The 19,255-nt window shown below is 37.6% G+C and overlaps 1 protein-coding gene across 1 annotated transcript in view; it reads right to left on the bottom strand.

Annotated features, from left to right (window-relative positions):
- Positions 1-19,255, bottom strand: part of MTO1 (mitochondrial tRNA translation optimization 1) — a 39,500-nt gene that overhangs the window by 7,686 nt on the left and 12,559 nt on the right. Inside the window, 8 exon segments of the mRNA XM_006835789.1 lie at positions 970-1,130; positions 5,381-5,499; positions 10,289-10,460; positions 10,545-10,749; positions 11,536-11,666; positions 12,616-12,806; positions 12,906-13,018; positions 15,994-16,283. Coding sequence (XP_006835852.1) covers positions 970-1,130; positions 5,381-5,499; positions 10,289-10,460; positions 10,545-10,749; positions 11,536-11,666; positions 12,616-12,806; positions 12,906-13,018; positions 15,994-16,283 — 1,382 coding nt within the window.

The raw sequence follows: 19,255 nt of genomic DNA, 5'->3' as shown, positions 1-19,255 counted from the left end.
TGGAAGTAGTTTGTCACTCTTTCTTCCTAGTCTGTCTTTGTTTGGAAGCTCATCTGAAACCTGTCCACCATGGGTGACCCTGCTGGTTATTTAAAATACCGGTGGCATAGCCCTCAGAATCACAGCAATTCAAACCACCACAGCACGACAGACAGATGAGTGGTGGTTGTGTGGTAGCTGTTACACACGAATCTCCTTGCGCTACGGCCCTTAAGTCCGGCTCAAAGGTGGGATTTCCGTCCTTGGATGTTGCGTCAGTCAAGAGGCGGAAGCGCAGCAGGGGTGATAGGGTTGTGGGTCTCTAAGTTGGTGTCTAAATTGGTGTGTAGTGTAGCACCTATATATTAGTCTCATTAATATTTCTGATGGTTTAGCACATGATTGGGACAACAGAATAATTACAACAAAACCAATTCTTTAACTTCAGTTGTTTGCATGTTATCAAGAAGAACCAGTCCCTGGAGAAGGGCATCATACTTTAATAAAATGGAGGGTGAGAGGGATAGGGGAAGGCCCCCAATGAGATGGAATGACACAGTGGCAGCAGTAATGGGCGAAAAGGTAACTGTGAGGATGGCGCATGACCAGTCAGTGTTTTATTCGTCTCTAGGAGTTGGAACCAACTTGATGTCAGTTAACAATAACAACAAAGTTTTATAATCTCTTGTGTGGCACTGTAGGATAAGTAATGGACTGCTAACGACAAGGCTGGCAAATGAAACCAATCAGTCTTTCCTTCCAAACCATGATCACAATGAGTCAGAACTGACTCGACAGCACTTAACAACAACAAATATAGATATAGGAACATCTATTGTGCAAAGACATAAATGCAAATATGAGGTTAGCTTTTTTTGTTTTATGATACAATAAAACATTAGTTATATGACCATTATAATCTCCAAATTTAAAAAAATTAAAGCACTGGCTCTTTAGTTATAACCGGTTCCTATTCCTCTATTTTCTTACCGTCTGTGGGCGACTGAAATGTAGTTTCTCTCGAGCTTCATGGGATAAAGATAAATCTCTGAGAGTCAAATAATCTAAATCTTTTGGTAGCCGGAGAGCTTCATCTCGCTGAACTTCCTCTATTTCTTGTTGCTGACGGAACAATGCTGTTTCATAAACGGCTGGTAAACAAAATTAGAATTATGTTATGATACTCAGATTATATTAACAATTTACATCTCTATAGCCTTTTACAATTTACAGAGTTTTTACAGATTTCGTGGAATAATGAAATTAAACCTTAATGGAAAATGCAATTTAAACTTAATAGAATTTTTCCACAAACTTTTTGAAGGCCCCTCATACACTATCTCATCCAACAATCATCTCAACACCATGAAACTGATGCAGTAAATGTTCCAACTTCTACATTCTAATAGCCAGCAATTTTCAATGCATTTTGGATCAATTTCAGACTGAAGAAGCTGGTAGAATGCTTCAATTTCTTCATTATTGGCTTTAGTGGTTGGTACATAAATTGGAGGAAAATATTGAAAGTGCAATGGGCTGCCAAAAGAACCAATAGATCCATTTTGGAAGAGTGCAGCCAGAGTGCCCCTTAGAGGACAAGAGGGCTAAACTTCATCTCTCATACTTCGGACGTATTGTTAGGAGGGACCAGTCGCTGGAGAAGGAGGATATCATGTTTGGTAAGGTGGAGCGTCAGAGGAAAACAGGAAGACCCCCAACAAGATGGACTGGCTAAGTGGCAGCATCGATGGACTCAAGCATGGCAACTGTAGTGAGGCTGGCCCATGAACGGGAAGTGTTTTGTTCTGCTCTGCATAAGGTCGCTATGAGAGTTGGTACCTAACAACAACAACAACATAAATCTGAATAACCGGTCTTCCTTGTAGGTATAGGGATATTATCCAATCAGTCAATATTGTACTTCAAAATAGATCTTGAAAGGCTCTTGATAATGAATGTAACACCTTTCTTCTTCAATTTGTCATTCCTGGCATAGTAAACTATATAACTGCTTGATTCAAAATGGCACCTGCCCATTTCAGTTCACTAATACCTAGAACATTGATCCTTAAGAATTCCATTTCATTTTTGACAGTTTCCAATTTTCCTAGAGTCATACATAGTACATACCAAGTTCTGATTATTAATGGATGTTTGCAGCTGCTTCTTCTCATTCTGAGCTGTCCCCAATCAGCAATGAAAGTATACAAAGGTTTTGTCCATCACATCATTAAGGCCAACTTTATTTTGAGGAGACACCTCTTCCCCAGTCATACTTTGAGTGCCTTCCACTCTGAGAGGCTCAACTTCCTGCATTACATCAGACACGATTCTGCTGCTATTCATAAGGCTAATCCCTCAGGAGTAGTCTGACTTTCCTTGTTCCTAGTCTGCCTTATTTTGGAAGCTCTACTAAAATCTGGCCACCATGGATGCCTCTGCAGCTATTTAAAATATCTGTGGCATAGTTTCTGGCATAACAGCAACACACAAGTACCAAAGTCCAACAAACTGATAGATGGATGATAGCATTAGTCAAAACCACAATGAGATACCGCTTCACACCCACCAGGATGGTTTTTACTACGGAAAAGAAAAGGATAGTAACAAACACAAGAGGGCTTCAAAATGTTTGAGGAATAATTCCAGTATCTTTTAATTCTAATTTTCCATGAACTTTTGGAAGCCATCTTGTATAGGAAATTAGTGAGGATGTGGAAAAATTGGAACCTTCATGTATTGCTAGTGGGAATGTAAATGATGCAGTTGATTTGTAAAACAGTTTAGCAGTTCCACAAAAAACTAAACATAAAATTACCATACAACACAGCAATTCCATTCCAGGATACACAGAAAACTTGAAAACAATTATCAAACAGATACTTGTATAGTAATGCTCACTGCAATATTATTCACAATCATGAAAAGGTGGAAAAAAACCAAGTGTCCATCAACAGATGAGTGTAAAAACAAAATGTGGTGTATATATACAATGAAGTATTTTCAGCTATACAAAAATATGAAGTTCTGATTCATGCAAACACATGAATGAACCTTGAAAACAACGTGCTTAAGTAAAATACGTCAGACACAAAAAAACAAATACTGTATGATCTCATTTATATAAAATGTAGAATAGGTAAATGTACAGAGACCAAATAGGAATAGTAGTTACCAGGGGCCAGGGAGAGAGATGAATGGGCAGCTACTACTTAATGGGTACCCAGTTTCTGTTTGCAATGATGAAAAAAGTTTTAAGAGATAATGGTATGGTTGTACAACATTATAAATGTAATTACTGTCACTGAATTGTATACATTAAAATGGTTAAAACGGTAACTTGTTATAAACTACAAAAGACATCTGTGGTGTAGTGAAGGATTTCAAGGCTCTTCTAGCCTGAGTCTTTGTAACTCCCATCAAACAATTCCTTTCCTGCTGGGTCTGGGTAAGATAAGGTGGGAAAAGACACTGATAGGATGACATGATTCAGCTGTGGATATTAGCAGCGTTAACTGCAATTTTAAAAACTTGAAACTCTTGCATGGTTATAAAATGATCCATCTCAGAAGCAGTAATGGGGGATGTCACTAACATCAAGAAGAAAAAGTCAGGAGTGTAGTATGTCTTTTGGGCCCTGAGATTTCTGTACATTGAACCTCCTCAACCCAGAGAGAGAAAGCTGTGATATCAGAGGAGCAGCAAAGGAGTGGCAGAGGAGCAGCAGCAGCAGAACCGAGAGCCAGAGTACGAGATAAAGCGGTGGGCCTCCCAACCCACACAGCAAGTAAAACTGTATGACTGTGGGCAGGAGGCTTGCTTAAGAATGGGGCACTGACCCACATGGAGCGAAGCCAAGAGCCTGTGGGCTGAGGTTTATAGCAGAGTGGAATACCTCTGAGCACCGATCACCAGCCCCAAGAGAGAGGTCTGCCTATGGGCATGGGTGAGGAAAGGCTGTCCTGACTGAAGAGTTGTGCCCTGAACATTTCTGCCCCTGAATTGTAACCTGTTAATTTCCTTAATAAGGAGCTCTGGTAGCGTAGTGGTTACGAATCGGGCTATGAACCTTAAGGCCAACATTTTGAAACTACCAGCCGCTATGCGGGAGAAAGATGAGGCGTTTTGCTCCCGTAAAGATTTACAGCCTCGGAAACCCTGTACAGGGTCACTATGGGTCGGAACCGACTCGACGGCACTTAACAACAACAACAATCTGTTTAATAAACTCCATAACTGTGAATATTTGAGTTCTGTGTGGACTTTGCAATGAATTATTGAACCTAGCTGAGCAAACAGTGCTGTGGGAGGAATGGTTTGGTGTTATTATAATTTTTCCTCATCTGCGGTCAGTCAACTGACCAAGAGTAGGGGAGCATACTATGTGTTATCATGATACATGGGATCAGACTCTAGATGTCTTCGCCAGATACAAAATAAGTATGTGTCAAAGGCAGCGTATTCCCATATATTCTCAAGCCAAATATATTATGTTTCTCATTATGAGAACATTTTATGGGACGAATGTAAAAAGGAAGTTCAAGGGGGAAAAAGTAAGCTTTTTAAGAAAGGGGACCTCACCCCAGTGGCTCAATTTTCAGTCAAGCAATAGGTAAGTAAATAGGGGTGACAACGACACTACTAGTGAACACAGAATGGTCAATCATTCGAGATCAAAAGGGCAGCATCAACCCAGAAGGGTTGGAAGAGATGGAGAAATGAAAAACAAACCCAGGAGGAAGTGGGATAAGTGATGTTACATTGAGGGAACTGCATTCATTGAGAAAAATAAAACGTGTGATCTGTTGAATGCAAAACCAATGATATGCTCTGTAAACCTTCACTCAATTCACAACAAAATGTTTAAATCAATAAAAGAAACCCCCATAGGTGCACTTCTGTCAAATGTGAATATGAATACTCTGAGGATTTTGTTAAAAAGCAGATTCCCAGTCAGTGGATCTGGGGTGGGGCCAGATATTGTTGCATTGCTAATTTAGTAGCCACACTTTGCGTCTAAGTTTATACTGATCCTATGGGTCTTGGTGTAGCACCGTACGATAAACACTGGACTGCTAACAGCAAGGTTGTCATTGTCCTTTTTTTTCCCTTAGTAATAATCATCCTAGTGAGTATAAAGTGGTATCTCATTTTGGTTTTGATTTGCATTTCCCTAATGACTAATGATACCACCCACCTGTCACTAGAGTGCTAATCACAAGGTCAGTGGTTCAAACCCATCTCACAAAATCTACAATGGATCACTATGAGTCAGAATCAACTCAACGGCACATAACAACAACTATAATGGTTCCTCTTGGCATCTGCTGTCCAGTCATAGTTTACATAAATGGAAAAGAGAACACACAGGCATCTGAGTAAAAAAAAAATTACTTTCTACCTTCTGTCTTCAGTCTTTCAGCTAGCTCTCCACACTCAGTGTACTTCTTCAAGGGCTCTGGAACAGCTTTGGCCAATAATGACATGTCAACTTCCTCATATTTCAAAACATCTAGAGCTCTACGAACACAAAAAAGTTTTATTAACATAAGAGTCAATAATATATAAGGTAGATTAAGAACAAGATTCTTAAAAACAGTACCAAATCTCAGAATAACATCAAAAGATACTCCTAATTCTTAAGAGCAGTGAACAAAGGTAGCAATATCTGCAACACAGAATTTCAGTAAGATTTAGTTTATGAGTCTCTCCATACACTCCCTTCCCTTATCATTAGAAGGAAATTGTTAGTAAAAATAATTTGTAAGGGCAGAATATCCTCTGGTAACAAGAATGTGGAATGTGCTTTTCACACACAGGGTCCTGGGAATGAGAGTCCTTTTGCATAATGAACTCCCTGAGCAAGAATAAGAGGCCACCATCTGTTTTAAACTGCTGCAAAACAAACTGAGGAAATTCATCATATGTATTCTTCTGTGAGCCCTGGTGTGGCGCTATAGGATAAGCATAGAATTATTAACCACAAGGTCGGCAGTTCAAACCCTCCAGCTGCTCTCTAAAACACTACACAGGGTCACTAAGAGTTGGAACCAACTGGACAGTATTCAATAATATATTCTTCTACTCTGATATTTTCTCCAAATTTGGTATAGTCTTCAATTTTTACTGTTTCGTAACTTCTAAAGTTAATTTTTAGTTCTACTACCTACTCTGGATGGGCAAAAGCCTCTTGGGCATTTGAATTATGGTGCTGACAAAGATATTAAAAGCACCATGGACTGCCAGAAGAACAAATAAATCTGTGTTGGGAAAAGTACAGCCAGATGCTGCTGCTTCTTGAAGCCATTATGGTAAAGAGCAGCTCTCACATTTCAAACATGTTATTGTTGTTGTTGTTAAGTGCCATCGAGTCGGGTCCGACCCATAGCGACCCTGTACAGGGTTTCCAAGGGTGTAAATCTTTACGGGAGTAGAAAGCCTCATCTTTCTCCCGTGGAGCGGAAACATGTTATTAGGATGGACTAATACCTGGAAAAGGACATCAAACTTGGTAAATTAGAGGGTCAGTGAAAAAGAAGACCTCCACAAGATGGATGGGCACAGTGGCAACAGCAATGGGCTCAAACATAACAACAATAGTGAGGCTGGCACAGGACCAGGCTGTGTTTCATTCTGTTGTGTATATGGTCACTATGAGTTGGAACCCATTCAATAACACCTAACAATAGCAGTAACATAAATTTCCTGAGGGTACGGATGTGAAGTTTTTCACCTCACTGAATCATAACACTTGACAAATACACTACTAGAACCCTGCAGGCTGCCCCGCAAATCTTCTTAATCAATGAACACATTATAGTGGTTTTCTTTAGCAAAGGTTAACACTGTATCTCTCAACGTAATTTACGGAACTCCATCCAAACTCACTGGACTTGTGGTATGGTACTGTTGGTTAATGCGCTGGGCTGTAAAGTCTGTTTGAACCAGGAGACTGCTCCTCGGAAACCCTATACAAGGTCGCTATGGGTCGGAACCCAACTCGATGACACTTAACAACACAACATTCATACTCACTGCCATCTATCTAATCAATTCTGATTCATAGTGACACTACATATGGTTTCTAATGCCATAAATCTTTACCAGAGCAGAAAGCCTCAATTTTTCTGACAGAGTAGCTGATGGATTTGAATTGTTGTTGTGTTTTCCCCACAGACCCTGAGAAATTTATTGAGAAATTGAGAAATTTCAGCTTGTAGCACTGATTTTTGATCTAACCTGGAAAGACATAATGATCTTACTCTCTTACTGCTGCATTGCAGATGAAAAACACCACATAAGTGCTGCCAGACACAAAGAAACCACACTCATGCCACCAATCAACACGTGGCTGATGGGGCAGGACAGGATCTTCTCTGTAAGTTGGGAATAGTATTAGCTTTTACCCCTGTAGTACAGATGTTAGTTATAAAGAAAGTACTGCCAGAAAGAGTAACATTCCTTCTGATCTCCACGATTTGGATCCAGAGGTTTGAGCAATGGGAAAACCCACTAGAGCCATCTCTCTCTATATACATACATACATACTCTATCTATATATGTTGTTGTTGTTGTTAAGTGCTGTCGAGTCGATTCTGATCCATAGCGACCCTGTACAGGGTTTCCAAGGCTGTAAATCTTTACGGGAGCAGACCACCTCATCTTTCTCCCGCGGAACCGCTGGTAGTTTCGAACTGCCGACCTTGAGGTTCGCAGCCCGATTCGTAACCACTACGCTACCAGAGATCCTTCTATCTACATATATAAGACTCTATATAAGTTCAGGGAGTCCTGGTGTGGCACTCTGGGTTAATGAGCTAGATTGTAAATTGGTTTGAATTGCAAGGTTGGCGGTACAAGTTCCCCAGCTCCTCCTAGGCAACCCTATACAGGGTTGCTATGAGTTGGAATGACGTGATTGCACTTAACAACAAAAACAACAATATACATACAGGAGTCCTGATACGGTGTTGTAGGGTAAGCAATGGACCACAATATACATATATATTGTTATGTGCTGCCAAATTGTGAACTGCTGTCTTTGAGTTAGCAGTCCAGTGCTTATCCTACAGTGCCACCAGGGCTCCTTAATTTATATGAAGGAAAAAGTGATTTTTCCTGACACTTTTCTGACACAATTACTGACACTTCTCATTGAGAAATGTTTTAAAATGATGTAAAACTTCTATAGCATTTATAAGTTCCATATGTGCTTGCAGGCAGATGCTCTCCCTATAAGGCTGATACATGTAATTTAAAAATAGATCCAGTTACTGGATACCCAACTTTCCTTTGAAATACCATATGTGAATTTATAGCTAAAATTAGTGTGTTGTTAAGTACCTTTGAGCTGGTTTCAACTCATAGCAACCTTGTATTGAGTTTCCAAGGAGCAACTGGTGGTTTTGAACCACTGACCCTGCAGTTAGTAGACTAGTGTTTATTCTACAGTGCCACACCAGGACTCTAAAAATTAATATAAGAAAGTGTAATACTTCTGTAAAAATAGCTATGATAATATTTTATTACTTAATAAAATATTGAAAACCAAGGAAACTGTAATAATCCTTTAAAATAATTGAAAGCCAACAGAAAGTTTGTTAAGAGAAATCAGCATAATTTTATCATATGATGAGAATACATTTTTTTTTGATTCCCAGGAAATTCAACAGTAAATTTACTGTTCAATAAGAAAAAAGTTTCATTTCTAAAACCTAATCATTTCCTACTCTTCTACATTGCCTCTGATTTAATTTTTATTTGTAATTATCCTTTTGTCATGATTAGTTTATTACTGCTTGCTAAAAAAGAGGAAGACCTCTAACAAGATGGATTGGCCAGGTGGCATCACTGATGGACTCAAGTGTGGCAGCGGTAGTGAAGTTGGCCCAGGATCGGACATTGTTTCGTTCTGCTGTGCATGGGGTCGCTATGAGTCGGTTCCGACTCGATGGCACCTGACAACAACAACAACAACCACCTTGAATTCTTTTTTCCAATAAGGAGGATAAAAATAATCGTGTAGAATTATATATATATCATTACTGTCAAATGCCGCAAAGTTGGTTCTGATTCATAGCAATCCTGTATAGGGTTTCCAAGGAGCAACTGGTGGTTTTGAACCACCAACCATGCAGTTAACAGTCCAGTGCTTATCCTACAGAGTCATACCAAGACTCCACACAGGTCTGTAATGCTGAACAAGTAGATGAGTTACATCTAAAGGATTACAGGTATTTCCAGTTTTACAAAAGTCTGCTTTACACCACTTAGCTGTCACAAAAGATTTGTTACCTAATTTCCCTAACCAAAAAAATTCAAAGAGGATTTTTGCTTTTATGAAAAAAGGCAAAAAGAAAAACTAGCATTCAATGTTTGCTTTGTATCAAGTCATTCAAAAGGCAGAACACACCCCAGAGCAGCAAGAGTGGTATGGCCAAGCTTCTCAGCATCAAATCGCCATAACTTTGAACTGTGTCTGTGTACCCCATTATGTTAGTGCTATTTTAGGTTTTATGTGTTATTTGGTATGATCTGGTAGGTTATTTTTGCTCAAAAAAATTTCCCATATACATTAATAGCAAATGCTTCGTTTTATTCTATTTTGGCTTACAGAAGATTCACAGAAACACTCTACTGGATAGTGTGGGGGAAGGTAGGGCGATACTGAAAAGAAGCCAAAAGCAAGTTACATTAATTTTACATATATATATATATATATATATATATATATATATTTGTTGTTGTTGTTGTTGTTGAGTACCGTGGAGTTGGTTCTGACTCATAGTGACCCTGCACCAGGTTTCCGAGGCTGCGAATTTTTATGGGAGCAGAAAGCCTCATCTTTCTTCCACGGAACAGCTGGTAGTTTCAATTGCCGACCTTGAGGTTAGCAGCCCCATTCATAACCACTATGCTACCAGAGCTCCTTATATACATATACGTACACATATACATATATATGTTGTTGTTGTTATGTGCCATGGAGTCAGTTCTGACTCATAGCAACCCTATACAGGGTTTCCAAGACTGTAGATCTTTATGGGAGCAAAAACCATCATCTTTCTCCCACGGAACAGCTGTAGTTTTTAACTGCTGACGGTGAGATTAGCAGCCTGATTTGTAACCACTACGCTACCAGAGCTCCATATATATATGTAAAAAAAAATACATTAATTTTACATATATATGTAAAGTTATATAAAATTTACATCTGTATATGTATATGTACATATATATATGAAATTTTTGGAAATTAGCTCATTTTTTCCTATAAAACATTTGAAAGGTCTATATTAAAAAGACATACCTGAGATGCTGACTTTTACTAATACTTATAGGAGCCTCTGGGATTAACTTTTTCCATTTAGCACTAGGAAGCTCAATGGATTTCAGCACAGAAATGCCTTCTTCTAAAGAAGACTTCATCCAAGATGCCCTCTCATATCGCTTTTGGGACACACAGCCAGATTCCTTATAGCCTAGGAGAGAGAGAAAAAAAAATTAATGAAAGAGGTTTTAAAGAAGAATAAACTAGATTGCAGGACTCAGAAAGAAAGAGTTACCTCGAAATGTGAGCCTGCTGTCCGCATTATCAGGGCGCAGTGACAAACGGAACTCCACTCGGCTAGTGAACATGCGGTATGGTTCATTGGTGCCCAGAGTGGTAAGGTCATCAATCAAGACACCTATGTAACCTTCTGTACGGCTAATGACAAAAGAAGGTTTGCGACGAACCCGAAGACTGGCGTTGATTCCAGCTATCACACCCTACAAGAGGACTGAAATGTTTAAGGCCATTATGAACACATTAAAGAGCTATCCTCCTTAGCACACCACCTGGAAGAAAAGCAAGCACTGCTCATAAGGGATAATTGTTTTGTTGTTGTTAGTGCCGTTGAGTCGGTTCTGACCCATAACGACCCTGTATCGGGTTTCCGAGGAGCAGCGGGTGGATTTTAACCTCCAACCTCACAGTTCAAACTGACTTTGCAGTCCAGCACATTAACCCACAGCAACACACCAGGACTCTAAGGGATGTAACAGAGGTAAAAAGTAATCTGTATTCAGAAAATATGGATAATGTAGCTCTTTAGAGTGCTATAATGCACTGTGTTTTAGAAATACCTAATAATTCTGATAAGCCTAAGTGAAACTAATCAATTAAAAAAAATTGTAAATTCTAGTCTTTTCCCACTTTCACATAAAAATGCCATAACTTACCACTTAACAAGAAATAAAATATAATAATCTTCAATAAAGTTATACTAAAAAAACTAAATATATTCTTTTTTAAAATTTCAGGTGCAATATAATACATCTAATCAAAATGCTACATCAGATCTAGAAACTCAGAACAGAATAATAAAATCAGAAGTATTTCTTAAAGTCCTATTAGATACAACAGCCACTTCCATACACCCTGAAGCAAACAGTCTTCCATTACAGTTATGAGTATATCTAAAATTTGCATAGTTAAAAAAACACACATTAAAAGGAGGAATACCAGTTAAATAGCTCCTCTCTGTTTACAGTGCCATTTGAACAGTCTCTTACTTGAGCTGCAGCTTCCTCATAACCAGTGGTGCCATTTATCTGCCCAGCAAAGAAGAGCCGTTGAACCAAATGAGTCTCGAGGGAGGGAGAGATCTGACGGGGGTCAAAGTAATCATACTGAACACCATAGCCTGACCAAAGAATAAATGGTACAAAATAAGTAAAATGGAGCTGTAGGTAGAGATGCAAAGAGTACCAGTAAATGCCCTTCAGAGTCAGATTCTTTTATTTTATTCCTTTATGTATATTTTCTTTATAAGGGAGTTCAATAAGGAGCTCTGGTAGGGTAGTGTATTATGAGCTGAGCTGCTAACCACAGGGTCAGCAGTTTGAAACTACCAGTCGCTTTGTGGGAAAAAGATGAGGTTTTCTGCTTCAATAAAGACTTACAAACTCAGAAATCCTACACAGGGTCACTAGGAGTCAGAACCAACTCCAAGGCACATAATCACCATCACCATAGGAATTCAATAAGTGATAACTTTACTATGGTATAAGCATGCAGATAACTTGAATACAAGCCAGAACACAATATACAACATAAATGAGGTACTGATTAAGTGCTTTTAAGTTTGAAAGTTTATGTTTTTCAACTTTCCAGAAGTCAGAACTATCTTCATGAAGGCAGTGTTCCTTAAAGTTTCCAGCTGTTTTCATAAGTCAGCTATTTACAAGGGTCTACCTATACAGGGTCACTATGAGTCAGAACCAACTTGATGGCACTTAACTATGAGTCAAACTTTGAACCAGAAGTTTTCCATCTACTATTTCACTTCATTCATTCAAAAGAATAGCAAGGCAAAGTTAATCATCCCCAATTTTCAGATGAGGAAAATGACATCCCAGATGCTCAAATAAGTTACAAGGTCACACAGTAAATAATGGAGTTCAATATTCTAACTCAAATGATTGTGTTCTGAAATTTGACGAGTATGATCTTAGGTTTTAGGGGTAAAAGTCAGATTATTTTAAGTGTGCATTTGTTGAGATTTATCTTCTTAGGCTCTATGTGCCCAAGTCCTCTAACTGCCTGATGAATGATGCTGAGGGTACACTTGAGGTAGTTAAGATACTCTTTACCTGGCTGAATCATCCTAGCTTTCGCCAAGCCTCTGATGCATGTGATCATTTTCTCCTGTAACTCTACTGGTAGTGTTACAGATAATCCTTGAGGGTAGATAACGTCAGAATCCAATCCTTCAGGCTCCAACCAAACCTGATGTACGCGATTTGGAAAACGCAAAACCTTTGATTCAATAGAGGGGCAGTATCTGGAATAGGACATTGAAATTAAAAAGCTTATGAAAAAAACAAAGAAGAGAGCTGATACCATTTCTTAAAGTAATCAAGCACTGACATTTTGTCCTTACCGGGGTCCTCTTGTAGTTTCTTTAATGTGACTATTAAGGTGAAGGTTCTCAAGAACAATCTCATCCACTCTAGAGTTGGTGTGTGTCAAGTAACATGGTAGCTGATCTTCAGGCTAAAAAACAGTAACCAAATTATTTCTCTATTAAGGAGCTCTGGTAGCGTAGAGGTTACGAACTGGGCTGCGAACTGCAAGGTCAGCAGTTCAAAACTACCAGCTGTTCCATGGGAGAAAGATGAGGATTTCTGCTCCCATAAAAATGTACAGCCTCAGAAAGCCTGTACAGGGTCACTATGCGTCAGAACCTAATCCACAGCACACAGCTGCAACCACCAATTTGCTTATACAAATAAAGTCCACAAGACACACATGAAAACAGACTTTAAATCTACACATAATATTAAGTAATTTTTGTGAAGTATTCTTGTCAAAAACAATCTCCCAAATGAACCAAAATCTAATCAAGTCTTTAGATTTATATACTAGTCTATAGGAAATGTAGACAAAAAAATAACATGTTTAAAACATCACAGAGATATAACCAAATCTAGAAGGTGGGAAATTCTAGAGAACAATTTGTCTATTCTACATATAAAGGTTAAAAATTAAAGAAAGGGCGTTATTATAGACTAAAGAGACTTAAAGACATATCAATCAGTGACTTAAATAATACAACTATAAAAAAACTTTTTTGGAAAATTGAACAATGAACATTATATGAAATTAAGATACTGAGTATTCTAGGTGTGACTGATTTTTATACAGGGATTGATTTTTCTAAAGTTCTTATCTGTTAAGAGTCAAGTTCCATCAAACTGACTCCAACTCACAGTGACTCTGTATAGAGTTTCTGAGAAGTGGCTGGTGGGTTTGAACAGCTGACCTCGAATCAAACTGGCCTTGTGGTCTAAGGTATTGCTTTTTAAATCAGAAAGAAAAAAGTGTTGAAATATCAAGCGAGGATGCCAAAATGTTATTTGCTGAAACTGGGTGAAGGGTAGATAGAGGCTCATTATACTATTTCCTTCATTTTCTGTAAACTTGAAAATTTATAATAAAAACGCAAAAAGTACATACACTTAGAAAGTATCATCACATATTGCATTTTACAAAGCAAAAATGTAAAAGTAGCTTTATCAAATAATAGACAATTTCGAGCCATTCATTAGTATGAGGGTGCTTCAAAAAGTTCATGGGGTAAAAAAAAAAGTTCACAGAAAACTCCATTATCTTTCAATATCATTTTCCCACAAACGTTTTTAAGCCTCCTCACATAATACTGGAGTCCTTGGTGTGGCGTTGTGGGTAAATGCGCCAGACTGCAAAGCCATTTGAACTGCAAGGTCGGCAGTTCAAGTTCACCAGCTGCTCCTTGGAAACCTTATTCAGGGTCACAATGGGTCGGAACACTCAACGGCACTTCATAACAACAACAACACATAATACTAGAAAGTAAGACTCTCAATTATTCCTCATTTTAAACATACAACATAATATACATTATGTAATTTAAAGATAGACAGTGTGGTTTGTACTCTTCAAAAAATGTCTATATCATTAGAGACAAACAAAGCTAGTATGGAATTGATCCTGATTAAAGAAACTAAAGAGAAATGGCAATTATATGCAAGGCATGATTTTAGTTTGTGGGAAGAAGGACTTACAAGGGCAACCCGTAAAATCTGACTATGGTCTTTGTATTAGATGATGGTATTGAACCTATGTGAAATTTCCTAAATTTGATCACTGCATGAAAGAGGATCTCTTTATGCTTAGTTAAGATACAGGATGAAGTATTTAAGGGTAAAGGATAAAGGATCATGATTTCTACAATTTATTCTCAGATCTCTCAGAAGAAGAAATAAAAGACTAAGAATAAATATGCATATTATTGTATTATGTACTAAATATAAACATCTAGAGTTATCTCTATGTTGTTGTTATTAAGTGCCGTCAAGTCTGTTCCGACTCATAGTGACCCTGTACAGGGTTTCCAAGGAGCAGCTAGTGAGTTTGAAGTGCCAACCTTACAGTTCAAACCAACCTTGCAGTCCACTGTTTATACTACAGTGCCACACTAAGACTCCATATATCTATATATATAAATGTTGTTGTTGTTGTGAAGTGCTGTCAAGTTGATGCTGACCCATAGCAACCCTGTATAAGGTTTCTGAGGAGCAGCCGGTGAGCTTGAACCACTGACCTTGCAGTTCAAACGGCATTGCAGTCTGGCGCATCAACCCACAGTGCCATACCAGGACTCCTATATATATAAATAAAGACAATCAAATATTAATAATGAGTAAATATCATCAAAGGCTTAAAGGAGTTTGTTGTTAATAGTCTTGTAACTTTTTTATAGGTCTGGAATTATTTTTAAAAGTTTCATAAAAAAATAAGCCAAACTGAATGTGATGATGCTTATATAAATCTGTGAATATATTAAAAATAACTGAATTGTACACTTTAAATGGACTGCAGATGTAGTTCTGTAAGATAGGCACTGGACCACTAACCACAAGGTCGGCAGTTCCAACCCACCAGTTGCTCCTCAGAGACCATATACGGGGTCTGTATGAGTCAGTACAGCACGTAACATTTTAGATAGCTGAATTTTATGATCTGTGAAATATGTATAAATACAGTTGTTAAAAAATACGCAGAGATACACAAAGTAAGGAAAATTGAATATTTATGGAGAAAAACTCAATTCACAAAATTATTTTTTGCTAGATCTGGTGTGATGCTGTAGGATAAACACTCTACCACAAGATTGGTTTAAACTGCACTGTTGGCGGTTCAAACTCAGCAGCCGCTCCTCAGAAACCCTATACAGGGTCACTGAGTCGGGACTGACTACATGGTACTTAACAATAATCTTTTAAAAACCAGAATTTTGCATTCTAAACAAATGACATAAATTGAAGTGTTGTTATTGTTAAGTGCTGTTGAGTCAGTTAGGGCTTATAGCAACCCTGTACAGGGTTTCTAAGGAACGGCTGGTAAGCTTGAACAAAGAGCTAGGTTATTTCTTCTTATGTAAATAGCCAATATAAACTGTAAAGCTAATTTTTAAAAAATTAACTTACCTTAATCCACACTCTCTCATTGATAAAACTAAATGGTATTGATGGATTATCTGGTATCTGCTTGTTTAGAATGCTAAAATCAATGGAATCTTTGGCAATTCGGGGTGGAGTCCCAGTCTTCAGTCTCCCTATCACAAACCCCAACTTCTCCAGAGTCTGAGCCAACCCTATGGAAGGCTGGTCCCCTAAACGTCCTGCTGGATTCATTTCCAATCCAATTATGATCATGCCTCTCAGAAATGTGCCGGTAGTCAGAATCACACTTTCTGCATATACTTGGCTTCCATCCGCTAAATGAGGAAAAAAAAAAGTAAAATGAACTGTGTTATAGTTAACATGGATCAAATGAGAATATGACTATTTTACATAAAAATTTTCAGTCTCTAGAAACTTGAGAAATATTTTAAATAATAATGATATATATTACTAATCTCAAGAATCCAAGAAGTCTGGTACAGTGAACTTAATTTGTTATCATCAACTAACATATTCTTAAAACCATATTAGCACTGAAAAGTTGATTAAAAAATTAATGAATATGGCAGACTACCTCACATAATCTCTTATCCCTCCTGAACTGATAGAAAATGAAATAAAGGAATACAAAAGGTATACACCCACAAGAACAAATAATAAAAAATACTTATCGAAAGATGAGAAATTTTAGTATCTTTTTAGAAGATAGAAAGTAGTTTGAAAGATGTTAAATGATCTAGCAAAGAGAAGGCTATAATTCAAGTGTCTGAAGAGAAGACATCACTGAGTATGACATCTAATTTGGCCTGTACACGCTCAGAAATTAGAGGCACAAAGAACAGAGGGATGTAGGAATGAAGCTTAAAGGTGAAAGCAGAAAGAAATTACTGAAATCTCTATATAATATAACAGTTTTGCGGAGGTTTATACTTCAGAATTGAAACCTGAGAAGGTTCCAGATTCAGAGATATTGAGCATATTGGCTAGCAGAGTGAGGCACAGGACAAAGAAGCGTGTACTCCCTCCCTAACATAAACGTCCTATAAAGAGTTAATCTAAAAATTTCTACATCACAGGTAACAATAAAAAAAAAAGAAACTGGCTGAGAGAATCTACATACAAAGATGCCACACTTATGAAGAACTCTCACCAGAAAAAGTTAACGTGGAGCAAACAGTATGAAAAACGGGATACAAACAAACAATTTTCAAACGAAACAAATTATTTTTAAAATAATAGCTCAAAGAAGATATATAATAATTTTGGGATACAACATTGAAAAAGACAAGGAGTTGAAATGTGACAGAGCTCAGGAAATAAATGGACATGGAAAAAAAAACAACAAAAAAAGCAAAATTACAGAAAAGATTTAAGGAAAACGGACATTACTAAAATAAAAATAAGGGACGTGGAGAAATCAGTAGTGGTAGCTGGGCATCAGTTGTTTCTGGTCTGAGAGTAATGGAGGTTGTGGCTTATGTGGATTAACTGTTTTCTTGCGTATTTGATTTTCATCACTCTTCTTTGTTTTAATTTGGAGGAAAGACAAATGGTTGCACTGTGGATGGACACTCACAAGCTTTTAAGACCCTAGTTGCTACTCACCAAAGTATGATATAGAACACTGTCTTTATGGACTACATTATGCTTTTTGACCTAGATGATCCAAGACTATAGTGTTAAGTCCCCAAACCCAAAGACTCAGTCCCTCAAAGTAGTTGGTTATGACTAAGAAGTTTTCATATCTTTGCCCCCTGTATGCTCTACTATATACATGGATTGTTGTTTGATTTTTCCTGCTGGCCTTTCTTTCAAGAAGTATCTTCTGTTCCTCTAGCTGCTACAGGCTGGTATGCTGGTCCTTTCAAGTGGGAATGTCCCACCTCAGAAGGTTCTGGATGGGGCTCATTGGCTCTTGAAATGGATATATATGTAGAAACATCCTCTGCCAAACCTATATGAGTGCACTTCCATTTGACACACATCTACCTATGTATTCCCTTATAAATTATTATTACTGTTATTACAGGATAGTTTATGTATTAGTCGTTACCATTATTGTCTTTTCTTCTTATACATCCCCCAGTGTCCTTTATTTTGGTCATGTTATACTGATTGTACAAGGGGGCTTCAAGAATTTTGTGGAAAATGGAATTAAAAGATAATGGAATTTTTCCACAAACTTTTGTAAGTCCCCTTGTATATTGCCTTTCCCTTTACCCAGCTGTGTGGCATTTTCCCTTTCCCCAACATGTATGGTGCTGTAGGTTTGAACTGCAAGGTCTGTGGTTCAAGCTCACCAGCCGCTCCTTAAGAACCCTTTACAGGGTGGCTATGAGCCAAAAAACCAACTAGAGGGCACTTAACAATAACAAGCAACCCTAGGGGCATATCTTCTGCAAATATATCAGACGATGTTCCACTGCTATTCATAAGATTTGTAGTGACTGAAATTTAGAAGTGTTCTGCTTCTCATTCCTAGTCAGTCTTCATTCAGATGCTCCACTGAAACCAGTCCACCAAGAGTGCTCTTGCTGGTATTGAAGATTCTGGTGGCTTAATATAGCAACCCACAAGTCATCATAATGGCATGACAAACTGACAGATGAGTGGTGGAAAAAGTTTAATAGATAACGTTTCCTAAGACTGATAGATCAGAAAGCAATAATATGAGCATATTATTTAGAAATAATCATGGTTCTCTTTGGCTATAAGTATGCCACTAAAGTTGAGGAAATCTTCTAAGAAAATATGGTAAAATGACACAGATGCAGTAATGAAACATAGAAGTTCCTGGGAAATAATAGAGGAGTTACAGAAAGAGACCACAGAGAAATAATAGAACAGTTGAAGTGTTTACCTCTAGGGAGGGAAATAGTTGCTTTACCAAACAAAACTTTTCAACTATATTTGATTTTTAAAAATTATGCATATGCTTTATTTTGATTTAAAGATGAATGTATAACCACTTACAAAAAACAAATCACAAATAATAAACTGATCAAAATTAATTTTTTAAATTTAAGTTTAAAACTAGATAAAATAGAAATTACAATAAAAACTGACACAAAGGGGAAAAGAGACAAACATATAGGTTACATGGTTCTACACTAAGATGCTACAGCTGATCTTCATGAAGATCCAAAGAGAACCATGATTATTTAAACAATTTTCTTTATCCAGGAAAAGAAAACAACAATTTTCTAAAATAAGCAAAACATCTCCATATTTTGTTCTAAAATAAAGTTATCACATGGAATATCACGTGCTATTATCATCGTCTAGA

The sequence above is a fragment of the Chrysochloris asiatica genome, unplaced genomic scaffold, assembly GCF_000296735.1.
Source record: "Chrysochloris asiatica unplaced genomic scaffold, ChrAsi1.0 scaffold00019, whole genome shotgun sequence".
NCBI classification, from domain to species: domain Eukaryota; kingdom Metazoa; phylum Chordata; class Mammalia; order Afrosoricida; family Chrysochloridae; genus Chrysochloris; species Chrysochloris asiatica.
Note: the sequence above shows the minus strand (reverse complement) of the source record. Positions and strands in the feature narration are given on the sequence as shown.